This window comes from Ursus maritimus, unplaced genomic scaffold (assembly GCF_017311325.1).
Source record: "Ursus maritimus isolate PB19 unplaced genomic scaffold, ASM1731132v1 scaffold_5, whole genome shotgun sequence".
Taxonomy (NCBI): domain Eukaryota; kingdom Metazoa; phylum Chordata; class Mammalia; order Carnivora; family Ursidae; genus Ursus; species Ursus maritimus.
The window spans coordinates 71,122,316-71,143,743 of NW_024426663.1; the positions used below are offsets into that span (position 1 = coordinate 71,122,316).

At 39.9% G+C, this 21,428-nt stretch overlaps 1 protein-coding gene across 1 annotated transcript in view; it reads right to left on the bottom strand.

The window, feature by feature from the left end:
- HSD17B4 (hydroxysteroid 17-beta dehydrogenase 4) overlaps positions 1 to 21,428 on the bottom strand; it is a 91,656-nt gene that overhangs the window by 23,109 nt on the left and 47,119 nt on the right. The window contains exons 14-21 of the mRNA XM_008699015.2: positions 20,979 to 21,030; positions 18,544 to 18,615; positions 16,528 to 16,631; positions 13,421 to 13,486; positions 5,458 to 5,527; positions 4,751 to 4,857; positions 3,586 to 3,672; positions 692 to 778 (exon numbers count right to left, since the gene is read on the bottom strand). Of these exons, the coding sequence (XP_008697237.1) occupies positions 692 to 778; positions 3,586 to 3,672; positions 4,751 to 4,857; positions 5,458 to 5,527; positions 13,421 to 13,486; positions 16,528 to 16,631; positions 18,544 to 18,615; positions 20,979 to 21,030 (645 nt within the window). The remainder of the gene's footprint in view (positions 1 to 691; positions 779 to 3,585; positions 3,673 to 4,750; positions 4,858 to 5,457; positions 5,528 to 13,420; positions 13,487 to 16,527; positions 16,632 to 18,543; positions 18,616 to 20,978; positions 21,031 to 21,428) is intronic.

Genomic DNA, 21,428 nt, shown 5'->3' on the forward strand with positions numbered 1-21,428 from the left:
ACTAGACAAATCAATCAACCTCTCTGGTCTCGTTTCTTTCTTTGTAAAATGGGATTAAGTTATGTGAAGCCCACATCTCCTTGTAGCTCTAACACTTCTCAAGTTTTTGATCTTAGATTCTTCTTAAGGGATCTTAATTTTCAGGCCTTTATGGGATGATGGAGCTTACAACAGACAATTAAAGATCATGGGTCTGAGAATCTCAACAGTACAAAGTTACTATTCTGAAGACCGAGAATATAAACATTTACATTAAAAGCCTCACATTCACAGAGAATAACAGAAATGTTTTAATAAATAATACATGCTATTGATTTTATATTTGCATACACAGCTTTACACAAATCTTAAATCAAGCAAAGGCACAGTATATTTGACTTTTTCCTCTATTTTTCTCCAAAATATTGTTAGCTTAAGATTTCTCATTAAACAACTAATTCAGTTACTCTAAAACTAGAAAATTATTTTCTCTTGAGAGGCACCCCAGTATCTCCCTTAAAAAAAGTTAAAGAAATTCCTAAATTATCAAAATATTCCTTTTACTTGAAGCAGTTAGGGAAAACGTCCTTCCAGAATTAAGAATCTTTTATAGCTCTTAATTTTCTAAAGCAGCCAGAACATTCTAAAAGTAATCTTAACTGAAACTCATCAATCAGGAAATGACTTGGCTACCAGTTTTTCTATAACCCACCTCAGAGGGTGTCTTTGCTGAAATCTCAGATGTTGGCAGGAGATCGACATACGCATTTGAAATGACAATGTCTCCAGTTTCTTGGACCTTAAAAGAGATGTAGGACAGGGAAAAAAAACCAATTCACTCTAATAATTCCAATAAAAACACAATACTGTTGTAAAACAGTATACAGTCACTACAAGAAAACGACAGTTTTTCCTCGTAAGAAAAAAATAAGAACCCAAATTAAATCAAGTTTATAGATTAAATGTCAAGACGAATAAACACAAAGGCTTGCTGTTTTAATATAACTGTTATTAACCCTAACTGTAGAATCAACAGGTGCCCTTTTAAAAAATACCTGTAACCAGATCCCATCTCCAAAAATTCTAATTTAAATGACCTGGGGTGGATCCTTGGCATTGGTATTTGGGGAGATTTTTTTTTTTTTTTTAAAGATTTTATTTATTTATTTGACAGAGATAGAGACAGCCAGCGAGAGAGGGAACACAAGCAGGGGGAGTGGGAGAGGAAAAAGCAGGCTCATAGCGGAGGAGCCTGATGTGGGGCTCGATCCCAGAACATCGGGATCACGCCCTGAGCCGAAGGCAGACGCCCAACCGCTGTGCCACCCAGGCGCCCCGGAGATTATTTTTTAAACATAAGTGTGTCTGATGGGGAGCCAGGGTGAGAATTGTTGAATTCTTAGAAACAGTACCAGGCACGACAGAGTATCCATGAGGTACTGATGCTCAAAGCACATCTGTTCTATTCAGAGAATAAAATCTGCTAGAACAGACCGCAGTGATCTTTTTAAGGTAATAATTCTAGTTCTTCTCTCAAATAGGAAGGGTACATAGCATAAACTAAATGCTTAAATAGACTTTCATCAAAATACTCATGAAAGGAACTCAAATTCTAATCCCTAATCCTTCATCTAACATTATTACAATAGCTACTCTTTCATAAAATTATGGTATTGCTACAAATGGGCAGGATCGGGCCTAAAAATTAGGGCAGCATTTATTAAAAATGATTTTTAACAACTGAGATCATTCTCCCTTGACCACTCGCCATCGTACTTCAGAAAAAAGATCTTTCAAACAATTTGCTCATTTTATTTCTAATTATATACAGTGCAAGGCATGGAAAGAGACAATTTATGAACAAAATACACTTTAGTAAATTACTTTCTTGTAACCAAGCCAAGCATGTCATTTTGGAACATTAGTTTAAAATGTTTCTTAAAATACAACATGAAGGAAGGAGGGAAGAAAGGAAAGAAGAATTCCTATATATATAACTAATAGGAAAGAATACTTCTAATCACGGGAGGGGGGGAGAGGCAAATACAGTGAAAAGAAAGGAAGATATGCTTAGAATTTATCAAAATGGCAAGAAGGTACTCTAGACATTAAATTATTTCTCAGCCCTTTAAGTCTGTATCCATGGAGATTACTTCTATGCTGTTCATTACTGCAACTGAGGAAAATAAAAACCTGTAATGTGGTCATGGACCTGACCGCTTGTAGATTTCATCTTACTAAAAAAATAAAACTTACTCAAAATAATTAGAAAATAGGAAGGCTCTGGAAGAGGTGGCACAAATACTAACTGCAAGAGGATTTCAGAGACAGGCCATATGTGAGTCCGTGGGGGGCAGGAAAAGGGGAGTGAGTCGTCAGGGGCTGCCTCTAAGGGCAAGAGAGAGCTTGAAAGGAAGCCGAGGAGACAGGAGGCCACGGGAAAGGAAGGGTACACACAAATTAAGCAGGAGAGTGACACTGCAAGCCGCAGGAACTAATGAGGAGTAAGACAGCCACAGAAAGCACAGTTCTGCAAAGTTATTTCTTGATGAAAGAAACTGTGATAACAGTAAGAAGAGCGAGGGCTCTGGGATTGAGGCTTTGAGCCGGGAAGACCAGGGTGTGTACCCCAGTTTGCCCACTTTCTGTGTGACCGTGAGAAAGTATTTAAGAGCCCTGAACCTAGATTTTCTTCTATTGAACGGAGAGTTCTTGGGCATATTAGAGATGGCATTTAATAGCTACTATTATTATTCATGGTGGTGTCTACACTGGTCAACACACACCACCCGATTTTTAACAAGTACAAAATGATCGGGCCAAAATAGTACCAGCCTGGTCAACCACGTTCACGAAAATTATCTTGAAAAATCTTACAAATAAAGAGATGATTGCACGTCCTTTTAGTATTTTACCGGAACACTGCTATTAGCTTCACCCAAACATTACTTAGCTCTTCAGGGAGACATACTTATTTTCTGTCTTGTCACCTACTCTTAAATAGGCCCAACCTCTGTGACACAAGGTGTGAATTTCTGGATTTTGGTGTGATCAAGATCACATGACTTCCAGCCAGTAGAAAACACAACCGTAAAGGGTATGGTTTTACTGTTCTATAGGATGTTAATTAGTTCTGCCTCTATTGCAGCAAGATTATTTGAGAGCGGGTGCTGCTGGACCACATAAACATTGTTGCTCTAACTTTATCATCTCGCCAGCTCCCCCATGAAGCAATTACACAGAGTTCTGTCATACTTGCATTTTATATCTGTGTGAGAGCCATGCCTTTAATCTCCTGAAGATTATAGTTTGACAACGACTTGACTGACTGGCTGAGCCAAAAAGACAGGGTTGGTTGGGTTTTCCCAACAGCTGTGCCACTCCTACATACGGGCACCGATTCAGTAAAAAGTAAAACAAAATAAAAAAGAAGGTACAGAGGCATCTTATTTTCAATTAAAAGGTACCGCTGATTTAAAAAACACCTTCTAGGTTTTCCATCATACCCACAGCACTCACCCAAAGAACGCTGTAGGGTGGACCAGGGTTACAGGGTGTGGCGAAGCAGGTAACAAAACAAGGAACCCCCACCTGCATGACTCATACCTTGGTTTGGAAATGGATTCGATTTCCTTCCTTCCACATCTCAGTCTGTAGAGTCTGTCCTGGATACACTGGCTTTGAAAAACGAGCCTTTAAAAGAAATGAGTTTGGGGGTTACACATGTTTTAAAATGAAACCTTCCTACTTGTGGGGAAAGAAGTTCAGATGGACGTCAGTGAACATAAAAGGAAGAAAAGAGAGGTTTAAATACATTTACATTCATAAGGGAACACAAACAGCAGTATGATAAAATCAGACACTGGAGAGAGTTCGCATAAGCTAGTTTATCTTTCAAAATAAGGAGCCCATAAATAGTCTTTAATCTTGACAAATCAAGAAACAGAAGTATCATCATGTTAAGGAGCCCCCAGAACAAAGGAAAAGACGCAGCTCAAAGTGGGACCAAGCATGTCTGGGGACCAAGAGCTGGGTGGCATGCAGGACAAAATAATGCCACTTCTTAGCTCATCGTCTTCTATACCACTGTACTTGCTCTGTGCACACAGGATCACATAATAATACAGGTAATTGTAATAAAATGAAAAGCATGACAATCATCAATCTTATCATAGGCAACACATCAGAAAATGCATTTTCACTGCTGCATGGAGCACAAAGCGACAGAAACTTCTGGAGCTACGTGACATCGTCTTAAACTTTGTCTTCAGTGTCTGTCTTTGCACGTACGCCTCCGCAAAGGCCCCGTGTGCAGAGATGGGGGGGGTTTTGTAATTTACAAGGGATGAAAACATGAAAATCTGTAAGCGGCCATCATGCTGACACTGGTGGACGTTTATGAGAGTTCCAACCGCAGCCACTTGACACTTTTAATTAAGTTGGGGCAAACTACAACAGTGAAAAAAACATTTTTTTAAGGTAAATCTCAAGTTTCTGTTAATGCGTATATGCTGACATGTGTGTACTCCTGAGTCATTTATGAAACAATCCAATTAATCTGAAGTTATAACTGCATACAATATCCTTCACGGTGCAAGCGTAAGAGGTATTTACAGCTACAAGGGAACACGTGCTGACTGCCACGTCAGTGCAATAAGAGAAATGTACATTGCTTCAGTACAGTACCATATTAAATGAAGTCACTAAAACTCCTTTTCTTCTCTAAAAATAAAAAAAGGAACGTTCAAATTATGCAATAATATACATATACCTTAATTGCCTTGAATCTCGACACATCATTATCTGCAAACTGCTGTAAAACATGCCTGGCAGAAAATCCAAATGTACATAATCCATGTAATATGGGCCTGTCGAAACCTAAAAAAAAGAGAATTTGGTTAGACACAGGCACATTTCCTGTTTAAAAACCAAGGATAATTAATTCAGGATTTCAAATGGCACTCGGATGAATTATATCATCTATTTTAAGAAACGTGGAAAATAGTTTGTAAAAAATACTTCCGTGGTGAAAACTATGAAATACACAAACAGAGAAGAAACAAGAAAGGCGTGCATGTTAGAGATGTGGGAACACAAAGAATTGCTCTGTGTAGCTGGGGCTGTAACCATGAAATCCTCCATATTGATTTCAGTATCAGACCATCCCTTCCCTCACCTCTCAGTCCCTTGCTCTCTCTTCCAACGTCCTTGCCCTTCAAGATAACTCAGACACCCACCCACAAGGTCCGATCAAAACCCTGCACTAGCTTTCATCCTCCACAATCTGAATTATGAACTCCAAGCACACCATCCTCTGAACACTATCTCTGCCCTTCCCAATCCTTAGCATGAATGTGTTAGGAGAGGGCTATTTTTAAAATATGACTCAAACTAGCTCTCCTAAGTAGCAGTGTCTCTCAGTGTTACTTAGGTGACCGAACTAGCAGTTTTCATTGGTACCTATTGTAAGCAACTCACCTGCGAAACCAGCGAGGTTAGGATCAATGTGTAAGGGATTCCAGTCACCACTGAGGCGGTACAAAGCAGACTGTGGAGAAGATTTATAGAAGTAACTAGCTATTCTCAGTAACTTGTTTCTGAGAACACATTAAAAGAAAAACAGGCTATATGGTCAGTTATTACATAAGAAACATATTCTAATTGAAGCTCTGATTTAAAAAATTAAAAAAATAACTATTTCTAATACAGAAAGATGAGCTGTACATCAAATGCTTTTTGTAACACCTGCCACTTTTGGGAAGGAGGGAACCCATCAGATAATAGGAAGGGGAGCCATGAACTACATCTGGATAAGGAGCAAGTCACGGAAATGAATGTGTCAATCTCCTCTTACTAAAACACGATGAAGATAAGGTAAATATTTACAGCCTCTTCTAACCAAGCAAAATTTAGGCCAACTTTACTAACAGGGTACTTTGAACTGAAGCCTGTAAACCAATACTAGACACATAAACGTCAGAGACTACCACCAACTTTCAGTCCCCTGGTACCCTAAATCCTGAGCACAAGCTCATCCTGCAAGAAAACAGGTTGCCAGGGAGATGAAATTTCTGCTTAGCCCAAATATTCCTGTCACTTCTTTACTTCAATGAAGCAGGATGGGCAGAAAGATACAGAAAACATAGGGAAAAAGTTGCCATAGCTCCCAGCATTTAACTTGTTTATCGTTCAAACTAGACAGTACTTTGCAGTACTGACAGGGAGAGACTCCCCAAACAGCCAATACTAAGTATTCCCTGTATCTGTATTTAACTCTGACCCCCCTGGGATCTGCCTCAGTACTTCTGTCCTTTCTCAACAGTTGCTACGTCAGGCTTTCCACGACCACTGAAATGCTGCGTAAAGACTCATCGTGTCAGCATATCTGACTTTCTTCATCACTGGGATCTTATTATTTTTAATTATTGATTATTCCTTTTTATTTATTTATTTTTTTTAAGATTTTATTTATTTATTTGACAGAGACAGCCAGTGAGAGAGGGAACGCAAGCAGGGGGAGTGGGAGAGGAAGAAGCAGGCTCCCAGCAGAGAAGCCTGATGTGGGGCTCAATCCCAGAACGCTGGGATCATACCGTGAGCCAAAGGCAGACGCTTAACGACTGCACCACCCAGGCGCCCCTGATTATTCCTTTTTAATACATTTTTTTCTAACAAACATTTTCCATAATGCATAGGAAAATGCCATTTCTTTTTAAATATGCTTTGTACAATTTTAATAAGCTCTTTCTCTTCCCCATCACCCCATATAATAGTCCTATAAATGATTCATTCTCTCAATTACTCAACATTGTTCCCTTTATATGGCCTTCTAAAAATAACTAGATACAAATCAACAATTATCGTACAGTGGTGACTTGTAAGATTCTGTGTACTATGTCAGAGGATTAAGTGATCATTTTTAAAAATGATTTTTTTAAATCACTTTGCAAACAGTAAAACGTTGGCAAATATACATGACCGTGTTGCATACAAATGAAAACAAAGATACATTCCAGAGCCCGAAGGGGAAGTTGTCAAACATGATGCACCCGGGTTCAGATCCAGCTCTGCCATTAATGGGCAAGTTTCCTTGTCACCCTGAGCCTCGATTTCCTCATTCAAAAAACCAAGGGGTTAATACATCTTTTACAAAGCATTATCCTTGATAAATATTTATACCTCAATAAATGTGAGCTATTATTATTATTTTAAAAGGTATTAGCAACAGCGTGTGGCCTGAAAGAAAGCCAGGCTCAAAGTAGGTGAGTAAATGCTTTATTTGTTGTCTTACTGAGGACTCTGGCCTGGGAAACATTCTTTCACACTGCTCTGAAGAACTATCCCGAAGCTTGTTAGCTACAGGGGATTATATATACAAAAGGGGAAGGGGGAACACATGCTAGCAAGCATTTCTCCAAATACTTGCATGTTACAAGGTATAATTTTTTACAAATGTAAAAATTAAGGTTTTCTGATTTCCACACAGACACTAGAAGACCCTGGGGTCATCTTAATATGTGATGTTTCTATCTATCTGACTGCTAAAAAATTCTTCTTGCATGTCTCAGTTTAACAGTTTTCTGGTTCCTTCTTTTTTATTTCTCTTTGAGGTCCCTTGAGACGGTCACAGGAGGCTGACACCCGTCACCGACGGCAGTGTTAGTGCACAAGTATATGACAACTAAGTTTTAAGGTTAGTACCAGTATTCTTACCCTGCAGATATCATTCCTATAAATGAAAAACAACCAATTCTCCTAAAGAAATCCTATTAAAGGAATATGAACATTTTTCTATTCTTTCAATGACAATATTGCCTCTGACAGACGGCAGAGAAAGCAAAGACAGAACAGAGCCATCACGAGATATGACTAAAGTCAAGGGATTGGATGTTTAACTAAATTCAATCATAAATGCAAAATAACTGTTTTCCAAATAATAAGGAACACCGTCAAGGCTTACTTTCTGAGTATTCTTTTTTTTTTTTTAAGATTTTTTTATTTACTTATGTGACAGAGAGACAGCCAGCGAGAGAGGGAACACAGCAGGGGAATGGGAGAGAGGAAGCAGGCTCCCAGCGGAGGAGCCCGATGTGGGACTCGATCCCAGAACGCCGGGATCACGCCCTGAGCCAAAGGCAGACGCTTAACGACTGCGCTACCCAGGCGCCCCATACTTTCTGAGTATTCTGACCGACATTCATATTTCAGTATTCAGAAGGAAAGCTAAAATCTTGTTTTTTGTTTTGTCTCTGTCTAGATACAAAAATCACTAAAACTCACAAACTTACCCGTATACACACAACTAAGAAAAACACCTATAAATTGCCTTACTTGTGTATCATGTGTGAGTGGGACGATCTTTGACCTATCAGTAAATTTGTTCTTGATTTTATTTTTAAAAACTGTATCACGAAGTTAAACTGAATGCTAAATCAAAAGGCTCAGAAATGTGTACTTGCCAGATCCTCACATGCTCCAAAAAAGCATCCAGATCAACACGGAGAACAAATAAAACTGCACAGACGCCAAGCCTACAGACAGTGTAACCGGAGACGGAGAACACCGCGAACTTCACTTCACTATAAGCAGAAAAATAAGCACTGATTTCTAGCGGAGCTGGTATTCCTGGTATTCAGAAGGTATTCTGAGCACCCTCTCAAAGCCACTGGAGAGAGCAGCAGGGGTAAGAAGGGAGCGCAGAAGAGTGTGGAAGAGAGGAGAAGAAAAGAAAGAAAAATCACTTCCAGAAAGTTCCCCTTAAGGAAAAAGGAAAGTACTGAAGAGAATCCTGAAAGATGAGAGCACTGACTACAAAGAAAAGAATGAGAAGTCTATAGGCCTCCAAGTGGCAGTCCAGAAAGGCAACATTTCTGGGGGAGAAGAGGATAAAACAAAGAAGTCCCCTTTCAAGACTGGATTATGTAGGAAAAAAGCAGCAAGACAGGAAATTTAAGATAAAGAGAACTAAAAAAAATGATTTTAATAAAACAGCTCCCGACAATGTCCCACTCCAAAAATCCACCTCTTAAAGAAAACAAACTTTGCCACATTGACAGAAGTGGGCAATCCTGAATTCTTTAACGAGATGACCTTGTAAACCATCACAAACTACCAATCTTACCCACAAACTGCAAACAGTAAGCAGCCTCCTATCTGTGGAAAGCTACTATAAGACTAAAAGAGGAAGTAAGAACCAAAACATTATAATAAATGAAATTTCCCCAAACAAAACAACGACCAAATGGAAGAAAACTATAACACAACCCTCAAGCATGTGGGAATATGAAACAAACACCATGAATCTAAAACTCAAAAACTAAGAACATCATATGGACGAAAAACATGAAGGAATGAAATAAGATAGACCTGAACTCAGGAAAGAAAGGGATGGGGGGAAATTCTGTTAGTAATGAAGACCAAATTATAAGATGCCTAGGGGCTCCTGGGTGGCTCAGTCAGTTAAGCATCCGACTCTTGGTTTCAGCTCAGGTCATGATCTCAGGGTTGTGAGTTCAAGCCCCATGTGGGGCTCTGCACTCAGTGGGGAGTCTGCTTGAGATTCTCTCTCTCCCTCTGACTCTGCTCCCCCAAATAAATAAAATCTTTTAAAAAAATTGAAATATGCCTAGAGGAAAACATATTCAGATCAAAATTTAATAAGGGACATAAAAGAAAGGGAGGGAAAGAACCAAGAGAACAGAAATGAGACCAAGAAAGAAGTAAAAAACCAGAGACAAAGTGGCTAAAAGAAGACAGAAAAAGATCCAACACACATAAAATGAAGTACTTAAAGAAGAAAAACAAAATAATGAATGAGAACTACTATTTAAAATTATAAGCCTAGAAAACTGGTGGAAAAGAAAAGAAGATGTAAATATACCTATTAAAAAGGCTTACCAGCGGCATGGGGAAACTGACCAGGAATAGGCAACACTGAGACAGAGCCCAGTAGAACTATTAGGCTTTAAAGATAAAGAAAAATAGGGGCTCCTGGATGGCTCGATCAGTTGAGCGTCCGACTCTTGATTTCACGTCATGATCTCGGGGTCATGAGATAGAGCCCTACATCAAGCTCTGCGCTGAGTGTGGAGCCTGCTTGGAATTCTCTCTCCCTCTCCTTCTGCCCTCCCCCACTGCCCACATACTCATTTGCTCGCTGGCTCTCAAAAAAAAAAAAAAAAAAAAAAAAGATAAAGAAAAATATCCTAAGGGCTTCAAGGATAAAGACCAAGTAACTTAGAGAAGGATAATTAGCTGGCATCAAAATTCTCAAAAGCCATATACAAAAGCAAGGCAATGATGGAACACCGTTTTTGAGAAACTCAAGACTTCATATCCAAGCAAGCTGTTCTTCAAGCATCTAGAGTATAGAAGAACAGTTTTACATAAACAGGAACCACAGGAAGACTGTACACATGAGCCCTTCTCGGGGAACCTACCACAGGAGGAGCTTTATCCAACATGAAGGTGGCAGGGCAACACTTAGCAAAAGGACTGATAGAATCATTCGCAAATATAAGACTCAAACAAAGATGGGGATGAGAGCAAAGGAATACATACATGTTAAATGTCCTGAAAAAGTAAAATTAATGCAGCTCAAAAAAATGGGAATAGGGAGAAGAGAGACAAGAAAATAAAAGAGGCTCTTTAACACATAGAAACACATAGAAAACAAAAGACGATAAAAACTGGAAAACCACAGAGTAAAAAGCAATCAGATGAGGTACGAAGGGCATATAAAAAGGTGTGTACCAAAGAAAAGGTTTATGACTTCCACTTCTGGCCATGACGGAGTACCGTTCTACTGTCAAAAACTAGGAAAAAGACAAATTTTACGTGACAGAGGGAGGCCTTGTTCTTCGACATTGCAAAGAGTGAGCAGTTTTGTGTTTCTTAACAGAAGAGACACAAACGAGAGATCACAGCTCTTTGCCGGACAACACTTTCCAGACTGCCGGGCAAAAAGGGAGAGCCGAACAGAGCAAAACAATCTCAACGAGTTAAAGAGCTAAAGATCGGAGCTGCGGGAAACTGTGTGGCTGGAATGTGACTGCAACGGAGAGGGGGAAGCTACACAGAAGAGAGCTCCAGAAATCTAAACAGAGTTCGGGGTCCCCTTGAAAGCCATAGAAAAAGGCCCCGGAAGATGAGCCATCACGTGAAGAAAGAGCCCTTGCGGAGTTTAGAGGCACTCTGGGCAGAAGTCAGCACAAAGACCCTAAACTTATGAAAGATGCCGTCTTGGACCTGCTAGCCCGGCCCAGCCACCATCAGAGAACAGCTACGTGAGTAAAGGCAGAAGGAACACCCAGGCAACACGCAGCATAGTAAAAAACAAACAAAAAAGGTACTACTTTATAATACACCTGGTAATTCAATAAAAAATATTTTAATGGATGCTATAACCAATATACCCAAGACTAACTTTATTTAATAACAATAGTAGCTCCTGTTAGAATAAGTGGTATAAAATATGTATCTGGGGAAACTAGATATTTGTTTTCATTCTCCCCAACTGTAAAGCCTGACATCTAATATCGATTTATTCTTCAGCCTTTCTAGATTACCAAGGATGCACATTCTACCTATTATTTATGAAAAACTACAAAGGACACCTGTAATGTCATACCAGTTGGAAGATGAAGAAATCCTCCTACAGACATGATAAACAGCCTATCCCAGAAGTGATACGAGTAGAGCTAAAAGTTACCAAAAAGTTACTGATTCAATGTAAACACCTGGCATGGAGCAATGGCATCATCTCTCCCTTACTTCCACTTCTCCTTCCGGGTCCGCCCATCCACAACCATCTCCCACTACTGTCTCATGGGGTCGCTCCCATCTCCCCCCCGGTACAGCATCACGTTCTCCTTCTCTCTTACAGTTAGCTCTCGTTGCTTCTTATCCCCTTGCCCGGCCAAACCGCAAGCCCTACGTCTCTGGTACAGAGAGAAGAGCTACACAGCACATTAGCTCAGCTGAGTGCCAGCTTTCCTACCAGAGCCTTCCGAACATCACTCCCTAATGAGCATCCCTTCTCGGAAAGTCTACAGCACTTAGCATGGATTCAAAGCCCACGTTGAATCATTCAGTGCTTGGAACGGGTGCCCTAGTTATCCCGACATTTACATCCTGAGTCTCCAAGTGTCCTTTCATCTCCTTGACCATAGATCACATTTCTTCCACTTGGTCTGTAGCTCCTACAAAACCGATTCAGTTTAAAACAGCCCTAACTCCCTTGAAGTTTATGCAAAGTTTTATGAAAAATGGTTTCTGAAGAAATAGAATGTGGCTTTCATCGTATTCTCAAATGACCGTAGGAGACAAAATGCTCTGTCAAATGATGGGTGCCCGTTATTTAGACAAAAAAATATTTGTTAACTTAAAAACTGCCCTTCATCACCCAGCAAGAGAGTCAACTCTGCTGAAGACTAATGAAAAGTTCTACTTCTCTGAAGAAGAGTTCAAGGAAAAAAATTCTCTCGACTTAGTGTGTGTAGAAATTCAAGCCTTGGAAACTATTCAGCTTTTCTTATCTACGGCAGATACCTTTTATTATTTCAGTACCCCAAGAATAATACAGCAGCACTGCCGGGTTTTCTGAACCATGAAACCACCAAACCTTTTCTGTTCTTTCAGTGCCTTACTAAAATTAATGTCATTATGAGGCTTTAATTGAACATAAATATGGGTGCATTCTTAAAAAATGGGTAAGAAACAGGGATGGGGAAAACAGTGAAAGGCAAAAACTAATCTCAGGGGAAAAAAAGTGTTGTTCTTTCCGTCACCTGATTCCATAGAGCAGAAAAAAATACAATTACATATGTACCAATCTTAATTCTTTCTGGCTCATGAAATTAGATTTCTATTTGCCAGCAAACATAAATCCTGCACAAGTTCTCGTATCAAGCATACCAAAGTTAGCATCAAAAACCACATAAACTTATAAATAACTGGCTGTCCTGACTGATGTTCCCTCCCAAAGTACCATCAGAGCTTATATATTCTGTTCTGTATCTGCGTGCTTAGTCCTCTGACTCACACAAACAAAATGGCCTTTCTCATCTTTATGGTTACCTTTTGTTTCCGAAATCAATCTTCGCATGCTCACAGAATCTGTCTACTGATAGGGCATTCTATCTCCTGCATCGGGAAACAAATTATTTATGCCAAACAAAAGAGACTAAACCACCTACCCTTCCTAAGATGGTTTATTTTGCCTGTCCACTACAACAGGCCTAAAATAATCTGCTTGCCAGCAACGTAGCTCAATTTTCTTTCCGGAAAGAGAAAAAGGGGACTAAAATTTGCCTTTTAGTTTTTCTTATCCTGCTCGCTAAGGTGTTAGTGAAATTCTTCACTACTGAGCTACGCAGTCTCGGTAAGCACTTGCCAACAAAGCAAACAGGGGCTTTATCACTTTTCAAAAATACAATCTTACCTGATTAAGCGAGGTGGCATCACTACGGACAGCATCGGGAGGTCTATTAGGCACGGGTACAGCTACCTGAAATCAAAAAACATCACGTGTTAAATACTGACACAGTAATAGTCACTCTCTTTACTCAAACTGGGATTTGAGGAACAGCCATGTTCCAATGTAATAAAATCGGCAAGTTAGAGAAAAAGCTTTTAAAAATAATTCCTGCTCAGGAGACAATTTTTTTTTTTTTAAGATTTTATTTATTTATTTGACAGAGAGAGAGAGAGAGAGCCAGTGAGAGAGGGAACACAAGCCAGGGGAGTGGGAGAGGAAGAAGCAGGCTCCCAGTGGAGGAGCCCAATGTGGGGCTCAATCCCAGGACTCCAGGACCACACCCTGAGCCTAAGGCAGATGCTTAACGACTGAGCCACCCAGGCGCCCCAGGAGACAACATTAAAAATTTCCTAACTGCTGGCCTCATCTGTATGATGATTTCCCTAAACTAACCGTGTTTAATGAAAGGAATTATACAACCAGATCCGTTCTCTGGGCACAGTGGAGAAAGAGGTGAAGATTGCTTTCCCAGGGCACAAGGTGACAATAACTATAAGAATTAGACAAACAACTCACACCTAAACTGATTTCATCTTTAAATGTACTTTACTAAGGGTGTGGATCTCTCACTTGGCTGAGATTCTTGGATGTGTGGGAGAATGTTCTTCATCAAAACCAGTATTCCCTCCATCATTTTGCCTGTTTCTCCCTCTCTGTTCTCCCGCTCGTACCCCCACTACACACACACTGCTATACTTGAGGTAACCCACATTTCCCAGAGGCTCCTCATTCTTTTTCTTCTCATCTTTTTTCTCTTTGTTCTTGAGACTGATGTAGGTAGGTAGGTAGGTAGATAGACACAGATAGACAAAGAGAGACAGATCGTCAAGCTTTCTGATTCCTTTTTCTAACAGTTCAAATCTGTTGAGCACTCTAGAAAATTCTTCCCTTCCTTCACTGTACTTTCAGTTCCAGGACTTCTGTTTGGTTCTGCTACATAATTTCTCTCTATTGATCTTCTCTATCTGAGGAGTCACTGCCATCACACGTGACCTCCTTCAGCATGCTCTCCTCTAGTTCTGTAAACACGTTTAGAATAGCTGCTTGGAAGTCTCTGTCTACAAAGACCTCTCAAAGGCAGTTTCTATTGCCCTTTTTGTTCTGGTTTTCTTTTCATCTCTGGATCATGTACTCCTGTTTCTTGCATGTCTTGTAATTTTTTATTGATGACTGGACATTTTAGATAACCTGTTACAGCAATTCCGGACACTGGCCTCCTTTCCCCTCCACAGGCTTGTGGTTACTGTTAACCAGTTTATTTGCGCAGCGCCTTGGCTCGACTGCTTCAGCTAAGTCCACGTCCCCCACTGTGAGCCTCAGGCAAGAATGCAGTCACCCTGGGAGCACACGGGTGTTAGCAGGGTTCTCCAGGACTGTCTCTCCCAGATCTCTCTGTTCAACTGTCTGCCTCGTTTGCTATCATCATACCCAACTGTTAGGCTCCACTAATTGTCAGATGATTGCTCTATTACTTTCAACAATGCTGTGGGGCATAAACTGTTCCAAAGTCAAGTCTCTTCGCCGGGCTAGTCTTTGAAGCCAGGCTTTGAGGTTTGCAGTGATCCCATGAGGGCTCTCCTTAGCTCTCTCTCCATGGTTCTCTCCAGTAAACTTCTAATTGAGGGAGCTGTTAGCTTCCTGCTCTCATGGAGCTACCAGCCTCCTCTTGATTGTTTATCACTAACGTAACCTAGTTACTGTGGGCATCCTTACTTTTGAATTTCCAAATACTCTGTTCCACAATGAGTCAGTTTCCTCTGAAGAACTTCATCGATCTCTTATCAGGACAGCCTGCCTTACCCCCTGGGCAAAACCTTTCCTCCACTGCAGTAGGGGGAGGGGTAAGGAGAGGGGCCCACTTAGCCCCAAGTGACATCCTCATTTTACAAGAAGGGGTGTTGGGCAGGGCACGTAGCTACTGGTCTCCTCAGCTTTCCTCTTCCAGCATCAACTCCTCACCCTATGAGCAAGCTGGGGCAAGAGGGAGTGGGTCCCATGTCTTCTCAGCCTGCCAGGGGTGGAGCAGAGCTTCCGCCCTGTGAGTGGGAGCCAGGGAGAGGACAAGAATCCCATAACGCTGCTTCAACCTGAAAGGGAGCTTCAGCAACACAAGCCGGGGGTGGTGGCAGGGTAAGAAAAACCAGTGAGTTACTTCTTCTGGGAAGACAGCGTGGCCCTATTCTGGGAGCTGGGGCACACGGGTCACAGGCCTGGAGTACCTCTTCCACCATGCGGAGCCAGGGGATGAGGCAGAGAGGAGATTCTCACTGTTCTTATCAAGATAAACATCTCCTTGAACAAACATTTCTTCCGTTGCTATATGCCCTTAGGACAATTTCCAGACACTTCAAATGTTTGTCTTCATTTTTACCAGTTACAATACCATGGTTTCACTGGGGAGAGAGTTCCAGAAGCAGTTTCTGCACATTGCTTTAAGCACACTTCATTTACTCCAGAATATTTATTATAGTATAATCTTATTACCTCAAACACATCAGAGGTAAAGCCCAGATGAAATCAGTGTCAAATCCAAGTTATACAATATTTTTAGAAAAAAATGTTTTTAGATAGAATTTGAGAACTAAAGAGTACTAGACTTGTCTTACATAAAAGAAGTGCTTATCATTTAATGAATAGAAATTTTATTTTATACAAAGATCACTTGCAAGTGTTAGGTTTTTCTAAAGACTTCTGGGTGCTACAAAATTTATATGAGAAAGTGAAAATACTCCCATAGTTATCTCAGGTACATTATATTTATATCAGCCAGACTTTTCTATATATAACACGTGTTATCTATCAAAATATACACACAGAAACAGCACTTCCAATCCAGGGACATCCTCTGATTCAAAGAAGTGTGAATTACTGAGGATCTACTCTATGAAATTATACATATGGTAATATGTGTAGTTTGCACATATAGTAATATGTGTATTCAAAACGTATATTCAAAATATAGATAGGGACACTTAAATACCCATATATTTTCTTGTAAGGCCAGAGCCTACCTTGGCTTTGTCTGACACCCGTTTTCCACCAATGCCTCCAGAGCCAACAGCGAAAACAGAGAACTGATTGTAGCATATGAGTTCCTCCTCAAAGTAAGAATAGACTGAAAAGCAAATTAAAGAAAAAATAAAGTTACTCTGAAAAGACATGACTGGTTAACAAATATAGGATCAGTGATTCCTTTAAAAGTTTTGAAAACAAAATCCAGTTACTGAAAGATGCCCAAGTTTGGTTTACAAAGCATGATTTTAACTCATTCACTACCAGTCCCTGGACGGCAGAGTGAAGAGCATCTTTGCAAATCCTCGCTTCAATGTGAAACAGCAGTTTCTCTCACCTCTTCTTAAACCTCCCCAAGTGCCTATCGTATCTCAACTCTCTCCATCTCAAACATTTCCAAAAATCCCACCACGAAATGCAGGTATCCACACTCTCAAACATTCACACATTCTGCCAAAGGACTCAAAAAGAGCCTGGAATATAAAAGAAATAGTGAGAATAAAGGTATAAGCTTCAGGAGGGCAGAATCATGGGCATTTTCCTCACCATCCTATTCCCAGCAATCAGAATAGTACCTGGGACTGAAAAGGCACCTAATAAATACTTATTAAATTAATGAGTAAATTAATGAATATATGACACGAGTGAGCAAATCAGTGAGTAAATAATGAATGAATGTAGGACAACTGTCCCTCTATCCACTGACTAATTTCCCAAAGAGAGTTTGAGTACTATCTTGTATCTCTAGCTCTAGAAAACTGGAAATATGACTTTGAATGGCAGACTACGGAAAAGTCTAATTACAACAAAAAATAAAGAAGGTCATGGCAATTTGTGTTTAAAGTAAGATTTTTCTCTTCATTACACAGGAAACTGGATATCTCATTTCATATACACTTTGTCTACAAATTCTAATACATTATTACCCATTCCCAAGCTGTAGTTAAGTCAATGGAGTGGGTCAAAGAGGAAAGAGTCAACATGAAAGCAAAGGTCATGGCAGAACCAAATATGTTACATATTTGGAAGCATGGGGAGAAGAGTAAAAGAAAACTAGGAGAATTGAAGGCAAATGTTGGCCAACTTCAGGAATGATGAGAAAACACAAAAATCTACAACAAAAAAGGGAAGAGGAAGACGAGAAAGAGAGTAAGAGAGAGAACATACGATGAAACTCTACGACCGAAGGCAAACAAGGCAGTAGAATATTCAAGAGCATCAAAAACGTTCTCAGCATATGATTTAGTAAAAACAACACATGTTCCTCAACAGCACAGACAGTAAAACCTTCTATTTATCTAGTTAGAACAAAAATGATGAAGCCTATATTCCAACTATCACAATATTAAACTTTCCACTACAACTTATTTCCAAATTTTTGGACGACAAAGATCTATTTCTTATCTTCTTAAACTCTGGAATAAATGAACTTTAAGCAATGTTTATCTTTAGTCAATGTTAATTACTAGCATTTCAACACATATTAAACTACTGTGACCTTTTTTCCCCCACAGCAAATAAAATGTGGCTACGGTGTTTAAGCCACATTTGAGTTCAACAGGCTTGAATGCGCAACGTTAGGAACCTAACTACCATTTATGAAAATGACTCAGGGGTCAAATACATTCCAAGTTCCAAAGAGCTAACAAAGACAAGAGTGTCTACAGTACAGGCTGATTATTAACCGATGGCTGTTGATGTGTTCCTTCCCACCAAGTCTGTACTCCAGTGAGCTGAGTTCACCACCATGCTCTATATTCCAGCCACACCTCTCATCTCTGTGTTTTGGTCCTATGTTGGAAACGCCCCAGTCTTCCCACCCTACCCCAACCCACTCTTTCTCCCCATCCTCACTTCTTTTCTAAGAACTTCTAAATTTTTAGAATGCTTATCTTGCTTTCTCCCAAACTGGAAGCCGAACACAAACGGACTGATCAGTTTCTAGGATGAAGCATTAAGTTACACACAAGGCCTATCAGTCTAACAATATTATGAGAAGAACAGAAGTGAGTTACCATCCAGAAAAATTACTAAACCGGATCCTTTATCTACGATGTCAGCAATGACTGCTTCACATTTTAAGTTTCCTAAAATGAAAAGCAAAATAAATAAATAAATAGACTCTTCTGAAGACCATCAAGTTATAACATTCAGATAGGAGAGAACGTAACATAATTTCCACCATAAGTTCAGCAAAACTACAAACTTACGCTTTGAAATAATTTTCAATATAATGCTGAATAATTCAACATTAAAAAGAAACAGAATACCTAAGTCACTACATTTGAAACAACAAGTAGCAACATAATAAATATCAAACTTAATACGCAGAAAATCTAGGGACCAGCATATCCCGAACTAGAACATGTGCTAATTCGTGATGGAAAATACAGTGCTGCTGTTGGGTTTCTTGCACTCAATCTAATGTGTTGTTTTTTTTTTTTTTACCCCAAGGAGGGGTCACTCAGCCTCTGACAGTACCACCGCAGCTAACCAATGAGCCACCAAGAGACACGGACAATGCTGACCTCAGTCTCCTGATACTTGTGGCCCTATGTCTCATCACCTGCTAGGTCTTAAGGGAAGATCATAAATAGCAGTCATACCTTGGTTTTCTACACTTTAAAGAGGTTCTAAAACATAAGTGTCTCAGACTTTGAATATTCGTATTTACTAGACAATAAACTTTAACACGACTTAAAAAAAATGTACAGAAGCTACTGAAGAAAAATAATTCATGAGAAACATCTCTTGAGACTAGGAAGGTACAAGAAATTGAGAGAAATATTTTACACACCTTCCTATTCATATCTCTTTTCAGCTGTAACCATTTTTTTAAAGATTTATTTATTTATTTTTGAGAGAGAGTGCGTGAATGCAAAAGCAGGGGAGGGGCAGAGAGAGAGGAAAGGAAATCTCAAGCAGACTCCCCGCTGAGCAGAGAGCCTGACACGGGGATCGATCCCAGGACCCTGAGATCATGACCTGAGCTGAAATCAAGAACTGGATGCTCAACTAACTGAGCCATCCAGGCGCCCCTGTTGTAATCATCTTTGAGTATAAGCCTATCTCTCTCTCTCTTCAGATTTAAAACCCCTAAAGGCAGAAATCTATCTCATACATTTCTGCTTTCCTCATAGCACTAGTTCCCAAGTGAACCCATGTTAGGTCGGTTGCACATACAACACAGAGGGACCCTCTTGGCCTTGGCCACGGGCACCACCACCACACCGAACGCACACGACACATGCACGCACACAAAACCTCCGTGGTTGGGATCCAGAATCCGTATTTTATTTTAAATAACAAGTAGGGGCACCTGGGTGGCCCAGTCGGTTAAGTGTCCGACTCTTGATTTCAGCTCAGGTCTTGATCTTAGGGTCGTGAGATCGAGCCCCACGTCAGGCTCCACACTGGGCACGGAGCCTGCTTGAGACTCTCTCTCTCTTCCCCCCCCCCCGCAAAAAAATAAAAATAAAATGAAATAAAATAACAGGTAATATAATATAATGTAGTAACAGGCTGTTTCGGTATGTAGCCAGGTTAGAAAACTCATCTAAAACTGAAAACTCTGCCTTGCACATGGCAGGTGACCAGCAAACACCTGATGAAGGCGGCCATCACACGCTGGGCACCGCCTCACAGAAAACGTAGGCTGTAGCACTGAAATAAAGCTATTCGGGTTAAGCAATGAGAATCTCATTAAATGTTTAGTGAAATAAAAGGATTTGGGGAAACATTATAGGAGGAGTCTAGCTACTTACTGACCTCTACATTATATAATGTGAAATGATAAACACTTTTTTTGTATTTTACTATCTTATATGGTCAGCATTTAATTAGACGACATGCTGACATTAGAGCAGTAAAACAAATCTGTCAAATTACAGTGGAAGAATGAGAAAAGCAGCTTAACTGAACAAATAATATATTACTGAGAAAAAGAAAATTCGTTATTTAGGCAGATGTGATTTTATTTACTTTTTTTTACTTTTAGGAAAGAAAGCAGGAAAAAGTTAATCACAAGAAATTCTGTCTGTATCTTTTAATGTGGTTTGCTTTATGAAAATCACTACCAACACAAATACCTGAGAAAGGAATCGAAAGCCATATTCATAGGAATCACAGCTGATTAAACACAAAGTTTAGAGCACACATACTTAGAAAAGACTCTCCTCAGTTGGTAATAACACATACATCAATGGAGATGAACCGTCAGTTATTTTGAAGTAGTTTATTAAATTAGACTGCTAAAGGACAAAGTTCAAAGTCATCCAAACAGCTACTCCTTCACATCAATCCACTCCAGTGGCTGACATGCACACCAATACCTTGCCACAGGATTTATCTAAGTCACTCTACGCCAGCTTAACACAATGACACAGTTTGGAAGGTTAGTCAGGAAATAAAATGAGGGTGTGATTAAGAAATCAGTGCATCACAAACTCACCTGATCTGGGAAGTGGTTTATATAACTCCAAGTATTGCTCCCCGTGGAGAGCCTATGTCAGAGTAAACAAAATTTTATTAGCAGACTTTCCTGTCTCACAGGTTGTGCTGTGAATATCGCTAATCACAAGTGGTATTCCACCGTCCACATGCTCACATGACTACTTTCCCCAAACTATCTGTCTCAGTTTAGTTTCTACTTCTTAATCATATGATTCAAAATTAATCAGTCCCCCAATCTAAAGACTGTCAGATCTTTTGAAGCAGAAAAGGTATCTTTGTGTTCTTTCTTGACATTCATAAATCTTTGTTAGCTGCTAATTATGGATTGTTTGCCAATGCAAACACTAAACTAGGCTGTATTTCCAGCACTTATCACTGTGCCTGGAACATACTGGGTATTTAATAAATATCTGTTGAATAAAAATGAACAAATTGGCCAGTGCGAGTA